This window comes from Oryzias latipes, chromosome 20, assembly GCF_053564925.1.
Source record: "Oryzias latipes strain Hd-rR chromosome 20, Olatipes_Hd-rR_3.1".
Classification (NCBI taxonomy): Eukaryota; Metazoa; Chordata; class Actinopteri; order Beloniformes; family Adrianichthyidae; genus Oryzias; species Oryzias latipes.
Genome location: NC_136256.1, coordinates 8,953,579 through 8,971,305, shown reverse-complemented (window position 1 = coordinate 8,971,305; position 17,727 = coordinate 8,953,579). Strand labels below are relative to the sequence as shown.

The 17,727-nt window shown below is 37.4% G+C and overlaps 2 protein-coding genes across 2 annotated transcripts; both read right to left on the bottom strand.

Moving 5' to 3' along the window:
* Positions 1 to 3,447: 3,447 nt before the first annotated feature.
* On the bottom strand, positions 3,448 to 11,565 carry LOC144988284 (uncharacterized). The gene has a single exon (XM_078938554.1). The coding sequence runs from the start codon at positions 11,563 to 11,565 to the stop codon at positions 3,592 to 3,594; it is 7,974 nt and encodes a 2,657-aa protein (XP_078794680.1). The 3' UTR covers positions 3,448 to 3,591.
* Positions 9,248 to 12,842, bottom strand: LOC144988285 (uncharacterized). Its single transcript, XM_078938555.1, has 2 exons — positions 12,778 to 12,842; positions 9,248 to 12,572 (listed from the first exon to the last, which is right to left on the bottom strand). Exon 2 carries the CDS (start codon positions 12,570 to 12,572, stop codon positions 11,667 to 11,669), a length of 906 nt encoding a protein of 301 aa, XP_078794681.1. The 5' UTR covers positions 12,778 to 12,842; the 3' UTR covers positions 9,248 to 11,666.
* Positions 12,843 to 17,727: the final 4,885 nt, after the last annotated feature.

Below are 17,727 nucleotides of genomic sequence, written 5' to 3'. Positions count from 1 at the left end.
TTGTCATATCCATGGGTTCAGAATAGAAGCTTCATCATATCCATTGAATTTCAGTGAGATTGGACAAGGAATGTGCACGTGAGAGCAACTTTTGTGTGCATGGCGAGATGCCCAACTTTGCCGCTCTGTCACGACCACACCCCCGCATTGAAAGTTATGGTTTTTTGTCAGAGTAAACTTCAATGGCTTTTCAACAGGTGGATGTCATTTTCAGGTGTGTCGGCTCATCCTACTCAGAGCAGTGATGCTCCAAGTAAAACATGTCATTTCATCTTGCCAGCAGGTGGCGCTACACTTTTTCCGGATTCTTTCACTGCAGATGTGTTCAGAGTCAGACTACAATCATGCATATCAATTTTGGATCAGATTGGAATATGCATGGCTGAGTTATGGCCATTTTTCTTTTCATGGCGTGTTTTCGAAACAACGTCAAATTTCTACGCGCCGCCACGACCACAAACTTCTGTAAAAACTTAAAAGCTTTGCAATTTAACATCGGACATGTGTTTAGTTTACAAAACCAAAGTTTGGAGTCATTATTCACAAATCTCTAGGAGGAGTTCGTTCTAGAAGGAGGCCTGCAAATGTCCAAAATAGAGCAAAAATGACATATTGACCTCAATATATCAGACTTCCTGTGCGAGTGACAGGTGGGTCCTTTCAGACTTTTTTGTAGGTCTCCATCTGAAGAACATGCCCTGTAAAAATCAAGCTTGTACGTTAAAGCGTATGCGGGGCGTCGGGACAAAAGTCACTGTAGGTGGCGCTGTCGAGCCATTTTTGCGCACCCATGCCAATTTCCCATAAAATACGAAATTTTTCGCGACTCCTGATGTGTGTGCCAAATTTGGTGAGTTTTGGGGTATGTTAAAGGCCTCAAAAATGCGATTCTTCCGGCAGAAGAAAAATAATAATAATAATTAAAGCTACAAGTAGCATTTAGCGGGCCCGAGCACGTGCGACCGCCTGGGACGAGCGACCGCCCCGTGAGCAACGCCTTGTTCGAGCCATTCTCTTTGTTCTTTCTTGTTCTTTTCTGGAGCTCCAAGCTAATGTTAACATGACAGCAGCCTGTGGGGGGTGGGGGTGGGGGGGGGTGGGGGGAGAACTGTATTCTGTTGCTTGTTGTTTTCAGTTTGAGAAACAATCAATGATGATAATTGCCATCACTGTCCCTAAGGATGAGAACAATTGAACTCTTCTAATTTGTACTACAATATTTAGACAAGTGTCAGCTATGTCTGATAACTTGGTTAATTAGCTGGACTGGGATCTTACAAAGTGCAGGTGGTTTGATGTCCAATGTGATGAGTCTGTGGACAGCAGCAGTACAAACTTTTGGAGTCCACAAGAGAAGAACTCTTGACACAACTGCCCTAACAGACAACTACAAGAGGAGTTGAAATGTATAACATGGTGAAGGAATTTTTGTGCAGAAAAAGGTACCTTTAGAAAAGCTGGTAGCAGTGACTGCAGACAGGGCTCCTGCTATGATCAATAGAAAAACGGGTTTCATCACTCACTGTAAAGCTGACCCAGACTTCCCAAAATGTCTTCATTACTGCTGCGTCATTCACCAGTAGGCCCTATGTGCAGAAGTGATTGGCTCTAGACACATGATGACTCCTATTGTGAAATCAACTTCTGCTGCAAAGCAAAACGGCACAGGATTTTCAAGGTGCTATTGGAGGAGCAGTCTGCTGAATATGGTTAATATGAATATGGTAAATCTGAACTCGCAGTTTGACTGATATTACTGGAAAACTAAATCACTTGAACTGTGATCTGCAAGGCAATGGCAAAACTATATTTTTCATGGAACAGCCTGCAGTGTTCCTTGTGGGGATCTTTTCTGTCAGGGCTTGGTCGGTGGTTGTTGCTGCAGTTGTCACACTTGCTGGGGCAGCTGGAGTTTAACTTTGCAGCCTCACGGCTGTGAAGTGGACCACGTTGATGTTCCAGTCAGGGTGGTTACTGTGGGGATGTTCCTATGACGAGATTTATAGAAATTTCTCTATGATTAAAAATAGACGAGAGTTATTTCATGAAGACACATATATGCACTAACATTAAAAAAGTGTTTATGTGACCTCAGAACATGGACATTGTAGGGAATCGAACCCCATCCCAGTAACTGGGAGTACCATTACCAATGTCTTTTGCTTTTTTTGAGGTCACATGGCAAGGAAAGCAAAACCTGCATCATGAATAACTAGGCCATAGGAATGCAATAGATACATAAATTTCAATTACTTTCTAAAGTACTTTTTAAGTACTTCGAATATGTTTGTACATCAGATGGTTTGAAATTTAGAAATATGCAAAAAAAAAGCATTTTGATTCTTTACTCAATTGCTAACTACAGAAAAAAAATGTAAATTTGTAATGCCTAATATGTATTCAAGATGCAGGAAAAGAAACCACATTTCCATAAAGTCAGAGGATTGTGACTTAACAGAGATAAAAATGTCGCAGATGCGTCATTTCTCCCCGCCTCCTTCGCCACAATAACTGACACCAGCATGTATTTAGTTCAACATTTGACGTTTTACATTAAGTCAGATGTTTGTGACTTAACAGAGATAAAAATGTCGCAGATGCGTCATTTCTCCCCGCCTCCTTCGCCACAATAACTGACACCAGCATGTATTTAGTTCAACATTTGACGTTTTACATTAAGTCAGATGTTTGTGACTTAACAGAGATAAAAATGTCGCAGATGCGTCATTTCTCTCCGCCTCCTTCGCCACAATAACTGACACCAGCATGTATTTAGTTCAACATTTGACGTTTTACATTAAGTCAGATTTTTGTGACTTAACAGAGATAAAAATGTCGCAGATGCGTCATTTCTCCCCGCCTCCTTCGCCACAATAACTGACACCAGCATGTATTTAGTTCAACATTTGACGTTTTACATTAAGTCAGATGTTTGTGACTTAACAGAGATAAAAATGTCGCAGATGCGTCATTTCTCCCCGCCTCCTTCGCCACAATAACTGACACCAGCATGTATTTAGTTCAACATTTGACGTTTTACATTAAGTCAGATGTTTGTGACTTAACAGAGATAAAAATGTCGCAGATGCGTCATTTCTCCCCGCCTCCTTCGCCACAATAACTGACACCAGCATGTATTTAGTTCAACATTTGACGTTTTACATTAAGTCAGATGTTTGTGACTTAACAGAGATAAAAATGTCGCAGATGCGTCATTTCTCCCCGCCTCCTTCGCCACAATAACTGACACCAGCATGTATTTAGTTCAACATTTGACGTTTTACATTAAGTCAGATGTTTGTGACTTAACAGAGATAAAAATGTCGCAGATGCGTCATTTCTCCCCGCCTCCTTCGCCACAATAACTGACACCAGCATGTATTTAGTTCAACATTTGACGTTTTACATTAAGTCAGATGTTTGTGACTTAACAGAGATAAAAATGTCGCAGATGCGTCATTTCTCCCCGCCTCCTTCGCCACAATAACTGACACCAGCATGTATTTAGTTCAACATTTGACGTTTTATATTAAGTCAGACGTTTGTGACTTAAAAGAGATAAAGATGTCCCTTTCTCCTTCGCCACAATCATCAACAGTCACTTACATGTTTAAAACGACAAAGAATCCCATCATGATCACTAAAGTATGTTTGTACAACTGTACATTCGACTTTATATTTTGTTGTTTTTAAGTACACATGATCGATTATCGTATTTTTTAACGTTGTGTTTTCAGAAACCAGTTGAATAAAACCTTTATGTGCCATGAAATCAGTTATTGTCTTCGAGTTTACTAGATTGTCATTGAAATCACCCATTATAGCAATGGTATCACCCAGGGGCTCCAACAGATCGACTAATTTCTTAAGGTTCTCTCTAAATAATGAAATGGCATATGATGGTGGACGATACAGAACTGCCACGACTATGTTCGATTTAATAAATCTGTGCACTAAACATTCAATATCTACACTTTGTACCTCTACATGTTCAAACAGGATATTTTCAACGGTGTACATTCCAACACCACCGTGTTTTAAGCCTTTAATGACATTCAGTCTAGGATCTACTCCACTATAAGACAGTGAGCGTGGCATACTATAAAAATTGTAGCCACTGATGTTCAATGCATCAGTAAAAGGGGCATTTGGAAGCCATGTTTCAGTTACAGCTATGCAGTTAGCATGTAACTGTTTTGTGCACAAAGCTAAGTCCTTTACATGCCACTCTAAATTTTGCACATTCATAAGGAAAATGCTAAAGTCACATGAACTAGAAGTGAGATTTTCTTTATTTATTAGATATTGAGGCATGTTTGCCACATATTCAGAAACTGTTTTGTTACAATAAATGGCCTGTTCCTTAAAATCTTGAATAATTAAACCAGACAAACTTGTTACGCGGCTTAATGCAACATAAGCCTGCCCAGGAGCAAAGGTTTTTTTCAAAGACACAACAACATTATCAATGGTAAGACCCTGAACTTTATGAACAGTACAAGCCCAAGCAAGTTTTAGAGGAAACTGACGTCTCAGACCACCTCTTCCTGTGAGTCGTTCCTCTTCTGGAACAATGGCTACAGAACCTGAGACAAGCCCTGGATGATTTTCATACTGTTTCTTCCGTTGTCTTCCAATGTCTTTATTATCAAAATTCACAAAAACAATTTGTGGAAAGTCAGAGTTTCTATAGACAATATCAGTCACAATTCCACATGCACCATTGACAAGACCATCTGCCACATCAACATTTTTACAAAGCATGACACGTGCATTTTTCCCCAAAAGAAGTCTTCCTGCTAAACAAGTATTGTTAGCGTTTGAATGATTACCACTTAGTAACACTTGTCTACCTGTTTCCTTACAATTTACATAATCTTGAGCTTTAATAGTTACATAATCTGGACAGGATGAATGTAGATGGGTTAAATTATGTTGATTTACTTGACCATTAGTTGGGAAAATATGTAAAGCAGCGCTGCCTTCTCCCGTTTCACGTGACTTCAATTGTTGGATATCACTTTTTAACATTTCAGTACCTTTGCATCGTGTCCTAACTCTGCCGAGTAATTTGGCAAATTCCTGATCTTTTTGGCGTACAATGGTTTCCAGGCAAACAATTTTAAACACACCACACCAAAGATCCATACCCACATTTTCTACATACAATGGTTTTCCTCTCACTGGAGGTAATTGAAAGAAATCCCCAACTGCAATAATACAAACATTTCCAAACAATGCAGAGTTACCAGTTTGCTTTATTTGCCTCAGACGCCCATGAATATATGCTAATAAATTATGATCTACCATGGATATTTCATCAATTATCAAAATCTGTAAACTGCTGTAAATGGCACGTAAAGAATTTAATTTTTCCTCACCCAGTGGTGTGTAAGGTAAGCGGACATCTTTACCAATACAGAAAGTGTTGTGTATAGTACTTGCTTGTACATTAAACGCAGCAATTCCTGTGGGAGCTGTCAACAAAACACAGATGTCATCTACATGACGACAAAGAGGAGACAATAGTCTATTTGATTCATATTGTATTGCTTTAATTAGGTGAGTTTTACCAGTCCCTGCACCTCCTGTTATGAACAGGTGGAATGGTTCTGGCTTTTTTCCCAAAACCTTTTCCACACACCATTTTCTCACTTGGTAAAAAATATCCATCTGAATTTCATTTAAAGAGCGAATTAAAGCCAAGCCATCACTACGAGGCATTTTTGTTTTATTCAGTTGAAAGAAATGGCTATGTTGAGCTGAAACTCTTAAATCAGGAATATCAAATTCCTGTTCATCATCTACACTTTTTTGGTTCTGCAACAACTCTTGACACTCAAGTCTTTCCAATTCTTGCTCAGGGCATAATTCACACCAGCCATCTTCAACTACACCAGCATTATCTATCCCTTGCTGAGCATTAACCAATTTATCACCATCAATTTCAAATTTACTTCTGTTTAATGTTACCACGGACTTTACCAACTGCAGACCTGAATTACCAAGTCTTATCGTGCCCTTATGAAAAAAGTCTTGATACGTTTCAAAACCTTGAGGTTTCAGCTGGCTATCGCTGTAGTATGGCAAAAACAACTGCAGATTGCTTTGATAAAACAGTTCAGGCTGTTTTGTTTCAGAGAACTTAACGTAACGTACAACAGCAGGTTGTGTGCGGGTTCTTTTCACAACATATCCAGTGTTGTTGTTCAACTTTATTCGCTTAGCAGCACTTTCATTTTTTGACAACACACGAAATTCGGAAGCAAATACTGCTAAACACATTGAAGGAAAATCATCACTCTTAGGTCTGTTCTTATATCTATCCACAATGCTTGTCATCCACATATCATCTGTACTAACAGAATGCTTTGATGCTTTTTCTTTTAGTACTTTTAACGGTAAACTCATTTTAACAGTATTTTCACCAACAGGAAGAAACACAACTTTCCGAGAGCACTCTTTCAAATGTGCATTTGTCAGTCTATAAACACTTTCTTGAGCAGATACATCTCTGTTGTGCAAATATGTACTGCCTAATGTTTTTAGACTCTCTTTGGCAGAAGCATTTCCATCCCTGCTTGCTTCCTTTTGTGCACACTGCAATAATAAACCCATTTCCTTCTCTGATTTAGAGATGTAAGAAATGATGTACACAACACATGCATATGCGTCGACAACAAACTGTATATCCATATTAGCATTCCAGCATTTTAACAGTGGCTTGCTATATTGATTAATCCAAACTTCATTGATCTGACGTTTCAGCACAACATGGGTTTTCCGAGCACAACAGTTATATGCAGTTTCAAATGTGCTTTGGTTTAACCCAACAGATCCAAACAAATCTTCAACATTGTCATAAGTTGGCCCATCAGCTGAGAGAGCAGCTTTAATGTGTGCAATCAATGCAGAAGCCTCTTTTTTCTTCAATTGCTGTGTCTGTGCATTTTCTTTACAGTTGCAAGACTCTTTCTCTGATAACACACATTGACAAGACTGTGTCTCTTCAGCACTTGTGCTACGTGATATGAACGTACGTGCAGAAGGTGGTCTAGGAAAATTAAAACGACACACAGTTCCTTTTTTTTTACATGTTTTCGCATGTGTTTCAGAGTGTTTTTGCACAGATGTAACAATTTCCAGTAAGTCAATATTTGATGGTAACTCACAAGTCACATAACGATCAATAAATGCAATCACTTCAGCATCTGTATTTCTGTCAATTACAGGTGCATCCTCTATCCAAAACAGGCAATGAAGATGTGGTGAGCCTCGTTGCTGAAACTCCACCCTATAAAAAAAATCCTTAATTTTTCCTATAGGACATGCAGGCGACATAAGAACCTCTTTCAGAAAACAATGCCAACGAAAATCAAACATCCGAGCAGCAGTGACAGGATTACGACGCAAAAGCTCACATCTGTCTGCCCATTCCAACTGCTCCACAGTTTCAGTTCTACCTTCGTGCTTCAGAATGCAGGAAAGTAAATTCTTCCACCGCATATCAGCTGAAGAAAATGAACAGAACCATGTGGGGATTCCAAGCTGCCTCACACAAGCCATGAGGTCTTTCTGGGCCGCCTGCCAAAATGCTGGCGTACCTCTGATTGGTTTTAAAAATCTGTACCCATCATCAAATTCCAACATCCTTTTAATAGAATCATCACTATTCAACAACTCTCCAGTAACTACTCGTTTATTTTTAAAATCATACTTACCTTTTCTTACTGCAATCGAAACATTTGAAACGACCTTTTCTAATTCTGTCATATATTGGGCAAAAAAAATATATTCCACATTTTGTGCAAAACGACAATCAGCATTAAGAATCCTGTTGTTAAAATATCGTGATAGAGTTAAAGGATGTTGTCTTCCATCATGAAATGTTGGTCCACCCTTAGGAAACAACACAGGAAAACATTTAGCCTCATTTGTAATATCGGACAACAACTTCACCGGACTATTGCCTTCAGCGGGAGCTACATTCAAAATGTGATCAAAATATTGATCCAAAGCCTCTTGACCAATGTCTACTGGCATTAGACAAGTGTCCTGGAACATGCAATGCTGCTGTCTATCATGCAGAAGTTCATCTCCTAAAACATTTGAATCGTCAACATTTGCAGTGCATTCAACATCTTTTTCTACCACATCAGATGTTTCTTTACAAAAACCATTAATCCAATCATTATTAAATTTCACGTTGTTATAATAAGAATTATGGCTTTGTAAAAACTGTAAAGCCTGCTTAACACGTTCCGAATCAACATACTGATATTCATAATGTCCTTTATAAGTAAGCTTCCGTTTTAATTTCACAGGCACAAGAGAACCCTCAATAGACATGCGTGGTAACAAATAAGTTGTTTGTTCAGTATTTGCAGGAACACAAGTAATAGGTCCATGCACGCCATTCTGCCCACCTTTGGGCAATGCCAACACTTTCATAAATGGAATATGTAATGCTATTAAATGTTGTTCTAATTGATTTAAACATGCCAATTCTGCTGGTATAGGTTCAAGTTCTAAGTTATTTTTAACACTCTCAGCTGGTACTTTACCTTTTTTGATTTTAGCATGGCACGTGTAACAAATCCACAATTTACTTCTTGATGTTTTCATCCATTCACAATTTTTTGAGCAGTTTCCTTTACAGATATGCAAATAATCAGACGTGATACATTGATCAGCGATAAGTCCAAGTCCTGCATTACTGTACGACTCTTTTTTACAATGTAAGACTTGATGTTCAAATAACAACCTATGACATACACAACAAACAAACCCAGGTCCATCTTTAACTTTATCCAAAAATTGTTTCATAACAACATCAAACTCTTCCAACTGTTTTTTATTCAATTGTCGCTTATATTTGATCCCATCCACCACACTTTTCCTAAAGTGAGGATCTTGATGATATTTTCTAGAACTCAGTGCTTTAACATTTTCTCTATGAGTATCATTACTCTGATATTTTCTAGAACTCAATGCTTTAACATTTTCTCTATGAGTATCATTACTCTGATATTTTCTAGAACTCAATGCTTTAACATTTTCTCTTTGAGTATCATTACTCTGATATTTTCTTTTACTCCTTTCCTTAACATTATGTTTGTGTAACAAATCACATTTATACTTGTTTTTACTCAAATTTTTAACACGATCCCTGTGTAATACATCAGTTCTATATTTTGCAGAACTACGTTGTTTAACACACATTCTATAGATAGCATTTTCCTTATAATTTATTTTACTCAATTCCAATGCTCTGGATCTATGCAAAGAATCAGATGCATATTTCCTTTTACTTATATCTTTTTTCTTCTGTTTATGCAGTTCAATTATTTGATACTGCACTTTCTGGTAAAACGATTTCCTTTTTTTTAGATACTTTGAAAAAGAAGATTCAGCAACTGAATCACAAGTAACATATGGTTGAAAAGAACGGCGTCTAAGCAGTGGTTTCTCAGAACAAATACTATTGCTTTTACACCAATTGGCACATCCAGCTTTACCACTACAATGAACACAAACAACAACCTCAAAATATTTATCACATTCCCGCAAATAAATTGCTTGATTTCCAAGTATTTTGTTCACAGGATTATACTTTCTCCATATGCTACCATTGTGTACAAAAATTTCTACTCCCAAAAAATTTGAAGTAGCTTGAATATCAATCTCAGATACAAAACTGCCAACATATTTCATACGTGACTTCAGAATGTACTCAGACACTGTGGCATATCCTTGACAAAGCAACTTCATATGAATGTCACTATTTTTTAGCATAAACTTAACAACAGCCAGTCGAACTCTTCTATGACACTTTTCAGAACCACTAATGACTCGAGAAATAGCTCGGAAAAAACTATTGCCATCATTTAATAGGACCTCTGTCTTACAAATAGAACCAAGCGTAACATTATTAGTTGGAATGTCTTCATTCTGCTTCACAAAATCCAAATCCAGATGTTTTGACAACAAAACTGCAGACTCGAATGACAATGGATGAAAACTGAAAACACTTTCAACTAAATTATTACTTTGCACAATTTCACTGTTTTGGTGATCATTGTTAACCAATGCACTACACAAAACATCGTTACAATCACCAACTTCAGACCTGCTATGTTTAACACTCTTGCAATCTCCTTCTGAAAGCATTTCTGAGTTCCTTTTACATTGCCTCATATGACCCAAAATATTATTTTCCATAGATTTACAAAACCCAAAACAACGCTGCTGCTGAAAAATTTGAACGCAAGTTACAACTTCATAATGACACTCATTTATATTTTGCAGATATATGCCTTGTTTAGAGATAGCTTTACGTTGACAGGCATATTTCAACCAACGTTCATTGTGATACGTATACACACTCACACCCAAGTAGTCAGCTGTAGCTTGAATTTCAACCTCTGTAGCCCAACTACCAGAAAATCTCATTTTAGAAACATTGAGATATTCATCCACAGACATATTTTCAGATCTCAAAAGAGAACTATAATTTCCAACATTTTTTTGTAAATGTGTAACAACTGAACGTCTTAACTTTATGTGATTTTTCTCAGTACCACTAATAACTTTGGACACAGCCCTAAAAAAGCAATTGCCATCAGCTACTATATGATCAGTTTGACATGGAATTCCCAACATGCCAACCTCTAGAGGGTTAGCACATGCAGTGTTTTCACAATGCACATTCAGTTGTTTACACAATGCTTGTGTAACATCAAAATCAACAGGATAAAACTCAAGTTTCTTTGATGAAACTTCACCAATAAACTCAACATCCAAACTAGCTTCATTAGCATCATACCATTTTGTCTTCTTTGATTCACATTGCCCAGTTAAAAGCTTACGCTTTCTGTTACTTTCAGGCAACGGTAAGGAACTAGTTTGAACATCTAAACTGCACCCAAAACCAAACTGTGACTCAGTATTTAATCCAGTTTTACAATCCTTCTCAAGCACACTTTGTTTATTTTTCTCACTATGATCATTGTCAGTCGCAGCAACGGATGCAATTTCAAAAGCCATTTCTTTCCCTGCAAGTGAAATACTCAAGCAACAAATATAATTGTATAAATCATTAAGACTAGGAAGGTACATGATAATACTTCTTCCATTTACATCTGCCATTCCAGTACCACTGCGTGCATGTGAATCCACCACAGCATAATGGCCGTTTTCTGAAATAACAGCACAAGTACTACTGCCTATGGTCAAAAAACATGTTTTATACTTGACAAGCATGTGCTCCAGTCCCTTTTTAAGAGTTATCACTTCACCACTGTCAACAAATTTACCATTACTCACATTAACAATCCCAGAAACATATTCACCATATTCAAACTTAAATAATTTACCATCAATTTCAGAATCCATGGGCAAATCAGGTACTGACAAAAACTTCAAATTTCCAGGGATGATTTTGTTTTCACACACCGAGGAGTACAGCTGATCACCAAGAAACACAACATGGTCCAAGTCTGTTGCCTCCCACTCAAAAACACTACGATCCGTGTGTTTAGCCAAACTCACCAGGGCTATTGCCATGCACTGCACACCTCTGTTTTGAAGCTGCCGATCTCCTTGATGAAAAGATCCCCTTACACAACGTTCTGTGTCAAATCTGTTACAATTGTTTTCATTTAAAATCACTGAAGATGATTTTTTTTTAAATTATTGCCCTTTTTTCCAATTTTCAATGAATTTTTGCATTCCATTAACACTTTACATTGTTCGCCAACCACAATTTTGTCATTTAACTCCTGAACATGTTCTTTTATAAAACCAGTCTGTCTTTTGCCCAAAACTGACTGATTCACACGTGCATCCTCTGCTCCCAAACCAAATGTATTATTACACCCATCCCAAGAAGCTTCTTTCACAAACATTGAACTAATGCCAAACCATTCTGCATTCAAAGACTTTTTCAAGTTCCAAATGTGCAACATCAAGTCATTAAAGCAACTGTTGAAAACAGCCACAGATGTTCCAATATTAGAAAACATTCCAGATGAATCTCGTGCACCACAATCAACCACAACAAAATACTCTTTGTGATGAATGACAGCACAAACGAAACCCTGCAAATCCAACAAACACAGATCTTCCTCCATCAGTCGCTCCTGCATCATTTCATACAACAGTGAAAAATCTTCACTCTTTGAATCACTAGAATACACAGGCTCATTGATAGCAACATCCCAAATTCTTCCAAACACACTGAGCTTTTCAGAAACCTTGAATAACTTTTTGGAATTGTTTATACATCCATCACTTCCATTAAATGAACAAACCAACTGCACACCTTCATTTCTAATATTATCAACATCAGCGTCCCTCCATGTACACACTGGGGCAACAACATGGTTGATTGCAGCCACAACACAACATGTAAGTGATGTTGTACTATCACTTGAATTTGTTAATCTTACTTTCATTCCAGAAATCAAAGGCTTCTGTATTTGCTCCTGACACACACAACCAGAAGTTTTACCTTCTTCCTGAACCTTGCACACTTTGGTGCGACGCATATTAAATCCCTTCTTTCGTGGCATCTAAAAAAAAGATATAAAAATGAAACCACCATTAAAATAAGATTCTCATTTCTATTATGTATACATAAAGCAATACATTTATACCACACAGACCCATAATCAAAAACATAAAACAATATATTCAGACTATTGGAAAATAGTTCTACACAAATAAATGTAACATGTGTCCTATAATAGATTATTAAACACTGCAAATTTAACTTACCTTTACCAAACTCTTTAATGGCTTACAAAAAAAAGGTGCTCTGGAAAAACCAGCAAACAGCTCCTCTCTCTATGTTGTCGAGACAAAGGCTCAGTCACTGGTGTGGAAGATCCCTCAGAGGAAAACTCTGGAGTTACAAATAAAATGTAAAAGAAATAACAAAAATTAACATTTATTAAAAAAAAATAAGTACATAAACTTTAATAGACATAAAATGCTAAATGCTCTTTGGGAGGCTAATCCATAGAGGAGGTCCATTACAACTGAATGAGGCCTTGCCGTGTGTGGGATAACCAAAAGGCCTGTATCAGAGGACCTCAGGGTCCACAGGGGCTCATACTTTAAAATCATATCAGATAAATATGAAGGCCCAAGACCATAAAAATATTTATAAACTACTAAGAACTTTAAAATCAATCAGCAGGCCAAGCAGCCATTTTAAGATCTGTGTGTGTTCCTGCAAATATATTCATAGTGGCTGCCATACACTAATAATTGACTATTTGAAAACATTTATACACAAATAAATTTAACATGTGTCCTATATGAGATTATTAAACACTGAAAATTGAACCTAAAACCTAAAAAGTACAAAATAGGTTGGAACTGATCTTCAGTGGAAATACTCACGGGTCAGCAGGCATTTAAAAGGTATTATATGTGAACTGACATGTATTTAATCAATTAGAAAGGAGTTTCGCTTGTTAATGTGGTTTAAAAACCGTAAAAACAATGTTCGAATAATTCAACGAGAACTACAAAGATGGTGGATAGAACCGCGGTCAAGTGAGCCGACATCTGTGGAAGTGCGGTCACGCCAGCCGTCACTGACTCTTTGCATGCGCGTTTACATCATAGTTTACGGTACACACGTCCAGCGAGCTGGAAAGACGGCATAAGCGCTGATATCACCCATATCAGTTACCCATTATAGAAATGACATGTACTGTACTCTGAAATAAATGAGAGTTATTGCATGCCCTGTATAGTTATTTAATGTAAAAATGTTTTCATTTGGATTGCATGTCTGTTCATTCCATAATAAACCACCAGAAATAACGTGTTTTGTCTGAAATATAATCAATCAGACACATTCTAAAAGTGAGATTTAACACTGACAAGAGTGTTTTGTGGGTTGTTGAGCATGACATGGAATGGAATCAAGCAGAAATGAAGAAACTCCAAGTAAAATCACATCTGGTCCTGTCAACTCTTTCTAAAGTTGCTACATTTAAGGTGACGCTAAACTTTCACTGGATTATTATTGGTAATAATGTTCATGATCATTACAGCAAGTTTGAAGGAAAGTGACTGGAGAAAATGAAAGATATTGACATTATAGTCTAATACAGGCTCCGTCAAATGTAGTTAAAGTGTAATATGTGAACCATACAAAAGGGCTTTTTATCAAAAGGTGACGCAAAACTTCCACTGGATTATGGTTGGTAATGATGTTCACTAACATCACAGCAAGTTTGAAGAAAAATGACTGGAGAAAATCAGAGATTTTGACATTATAGTACACCTAAGCATCCTGCTTGTATAGTTAAAATAAAACTTGTGAACCATTCAAAAGGGCACTTTATCAAAAGGTGACACAAAACTTTCACTGGATTATTGTTGTTAATAATGTTTACTAACATCACAGCAAGTTTGAAGAAAAATGACTGGAGAAAATTAGAGATATTAAAGTTATAGAACAATTCGGGTCTCCTCATTCACAGACAGTGTGTAATATGTAAACCTTACAAAATGCTACTTTTTTGTAAGGTGACGCTAAACTTTCACTGGATTATTGTTGGTAATAATGTTTACTAACATCACAGCAAGTTTGAAGAAAATTGACTGGAGAAAATTAGAGATTTTGACATTATAGTACACCTAAGCATCCTGCTTGTATAGTTAAAATAAAACTTGTGAACCATTCAAAAGGGCACTTTATCAAAAGGTGACGCAAAACTTTCACTGGATTATTGTTGGTAATGATGTTCATGATCATCACAGCAAGTTTGATGAAAATTGACTGGAGAGTATTAGAGATATTGACATTATAGTCTAATTCATCCTCCCTCATACATAGTCATAGTTGAACATTTGAACCATTCAAAATACCACTTCTTTCAAAGGTGACACAAAACTTTCAGTGGATTATGGTTAATAATGATGTTCATGATCATCCCAGCAATTTTGAAGAAAAATGACTGGAGAATATCAGAGAAATTAAAGTTATAGTTCTCCTAAGCATCCAGCCTTTGTGGTTAAAGTAAAACATGTGAACCATCCAAAATACCACTTTTTTCAAAGGTGACGCAAAACTTTCACTGGATTATTGTTGGTAATGATGTTCATGATCATCACAGCAAGTTTGATGAAAATTGACTGTAGAAAAGTAAAGATATTGACATATTAGACCAATTCAGGCTTCCTCTTACATAGTCATAATAGAACATGTGAACCATTCCATGTCATGCTCAACAACCCACAAAACACTCTTGTCAGTGTTAAATCATACTTTTAGAATGTGTCTGATTGATTATATTTCAGACAAAACACGTTATTTCTGGTGGTTTATTATGGAATGAACAGACATGCAATCCAAATGAAAACATTTTTACATTAAATAACCATACAGGGCATGCAATAACTCTCATTTATTTCAGAGTACAGTACATGTCATTTCTATAATGGGTAACTGATATGGGTGATATCAGCGCTTATGCCGTCTTTCCAGCTCGCTGGACGTGTGTACCGTAAACTATGATGTAAACGCGCATGCAAAGAGTCAGTGACGGCTGGCGTGACCGCACTTCCACAGATGTCGGCTCACTTGACCGCGGTTGGATAGACTACAAAAAAACGATCTCTGAAACGGATAGAAACTTGTTGTTTGTCGATCAGAATCGATTCTACATGTCATTTTGTACGTTTGTGTCCGTTTAAAAAGAAAATTCGTCGGTTGGTTTGCTTTAAAAAGTCTTTAAAACTTACGTTCGCATCATAATGGAAGCGATCACTCCCGGTTCAACGAAGTAAAAGGTCAAATTATTTACGTTCGTCTTATCGATTTTAAACAACTTTTACGGTTTTTTATTCAATAAAATTGATTATCAGAAGGTGAGTAGTCATTGTGGCCATGTAAAAAAGGTTCGATGGTCGATTTAAAGTAACGGTTCGTTTACAAGTCGCGGGGAAATTCAAAATGGTGGTGACAAACCTACAGTCAAACTGAAGGCGTCCTGGTGCGGCGCGTCTAACCGGGTCGAGTTCTTCTCACTGGGGGTCCGGTAGTCTTCCTTGCTGGTCAGGGGCGTCGAAGATCGAAGTGTAGAGGAAATGAGGAAGTTCTAAAAAGAACTGATTTGCTCAAATTCGGCAGGCTTCAGCAAAATACTCTGTGGGGTGTGATTCTCCAGTCGTCCAGCAGGGGTCGAGCAGAGGGACGGCTGAGATGAATACACCCTGACATCAATGTCTTGACCAGCTGCTTCACTCATGGTTTCCCAGCATGCCTTTTATCGTTCGTATTTGATGAAGTAGGTTGATTACATGTTAATGTTTTCATGAAATAATAGATGTTCTACTTCGTTTAGTTCCGTATGTATGTGTAGAACATTTTATAGTAATTATTGTATTGATCATTAGTCCGTTAGGGAACATTCTGGCTGTTGGGTTTCTGCCCCATTGGCATGAGTTCTCCCATGGACCAATCAGACAGCTCCGTTTTTAGTTTGATTCCAAAGGGTTAAAATCTAATAAAATTACATTCCAATCCCAAAGTGGTGGTGTGTTGTCTTCTTTGTGTTATGTCTGTGTTAAAAAAATGTTTTGTGGGTGATTCTGTTAGATAATTCTCACAAGAAACTTTTCCCAATCAGGGGTTGTGACGTCATTGCTTCAGGCAAGCAGGGATGAAAGCCTGAGCTAGCGACGGGTTGAAGATTTTTGTGAAGACCTGGGAGAGTTGATCGGCGCAGGCCCGCAGAACCTTTCCGGGAACTCCATCAGGTCCAACCGCTTTCCTGGGGTTTACCCTGCTGAACATCCGTGCCATCCGTGCCACGTCCATAAAGGCATTGTTTTTATATTTAGAGCTCTAAGCAACCAAACAGTTGTCTATATAAAAGAGCTTTTACAATTGTGCACTTTTAGCAGGGTAAAAAAATTATCTTATTCAAATTGCCATTTCTAATTTGGGTTTTACATTTTGTGTTCCATTTTTTGTGATTTTATTAGAAAGATTTGTTATTTCTTTGGTGTTTAAAGGTGGTACATATTGTATATACACAATCATCTTAGAGACATTTGCTATATGTTCTGGTTTTTGTCGTTGTAGTTTAATTTCTTTGGATGTATAGAAAAGAAAAGAAGTTGCAGCATTGATTAAAAAAGGATAAAAGACTAGAAAAGCAATGATTATTCATAAAAATCTATAAAAGACATACAAAACAAATGAAAAAGCAGTTTCTGGCCTCCCTCTTGTGGCTAAACTCTTGTCACCTGCAGCTGGTGTGTGTGTGTGTGTGTGGCGGGGGGGGGGGGGGGGGGGGGAGTGAAATTTGACTCCAGCAACAGAGCAGACTGCAGCATGAGGAAAATGCTGAATCATGTAAGAGGAAATTAGGTCCTACAGTTGACCAGTTCATTTTATATCTGTAAAGAATATTCAAGAAGCATTTAGACATGTTTAGCTATATGCGTGTGAAACTTGGTGTGGAAAGTTGAAGCATAAGTAATTTTAAAACACACTTGTTTGGAGTCCTTACGGAAAAAGCACAGGTTTTGGGATGAATCCGGATTTTTTATAAATCATCTGTTTCACCTGGACGTCTGAAAAAAATATGGAAGGCAGCAAACACAGATCCCTACATTTAAAAAAATAAATGGTGTTGATATATGATGATTAAGCTATGAAAAATGATAGGTGTTTGTAGTTTTGCCTAAAAAGACGTT

Bases quoted from the DNA above. Each gene is read 5' to 3' on its own strand.
- LOC144988285 (XM_078938555.1), bottom strand. From the start codon at position 12,572: ATGCCACGAAAGAAGGGATTTAATATGCGTCGCACCAAAGTGTGCAAG.
- LOC144988284 (XM_078938554.1), bottom strand. From the start codon at position 11,565: ATGGCAATAGCCCTGGTGAGTTTGGCTAAACACACGGATCGTAGTGTT.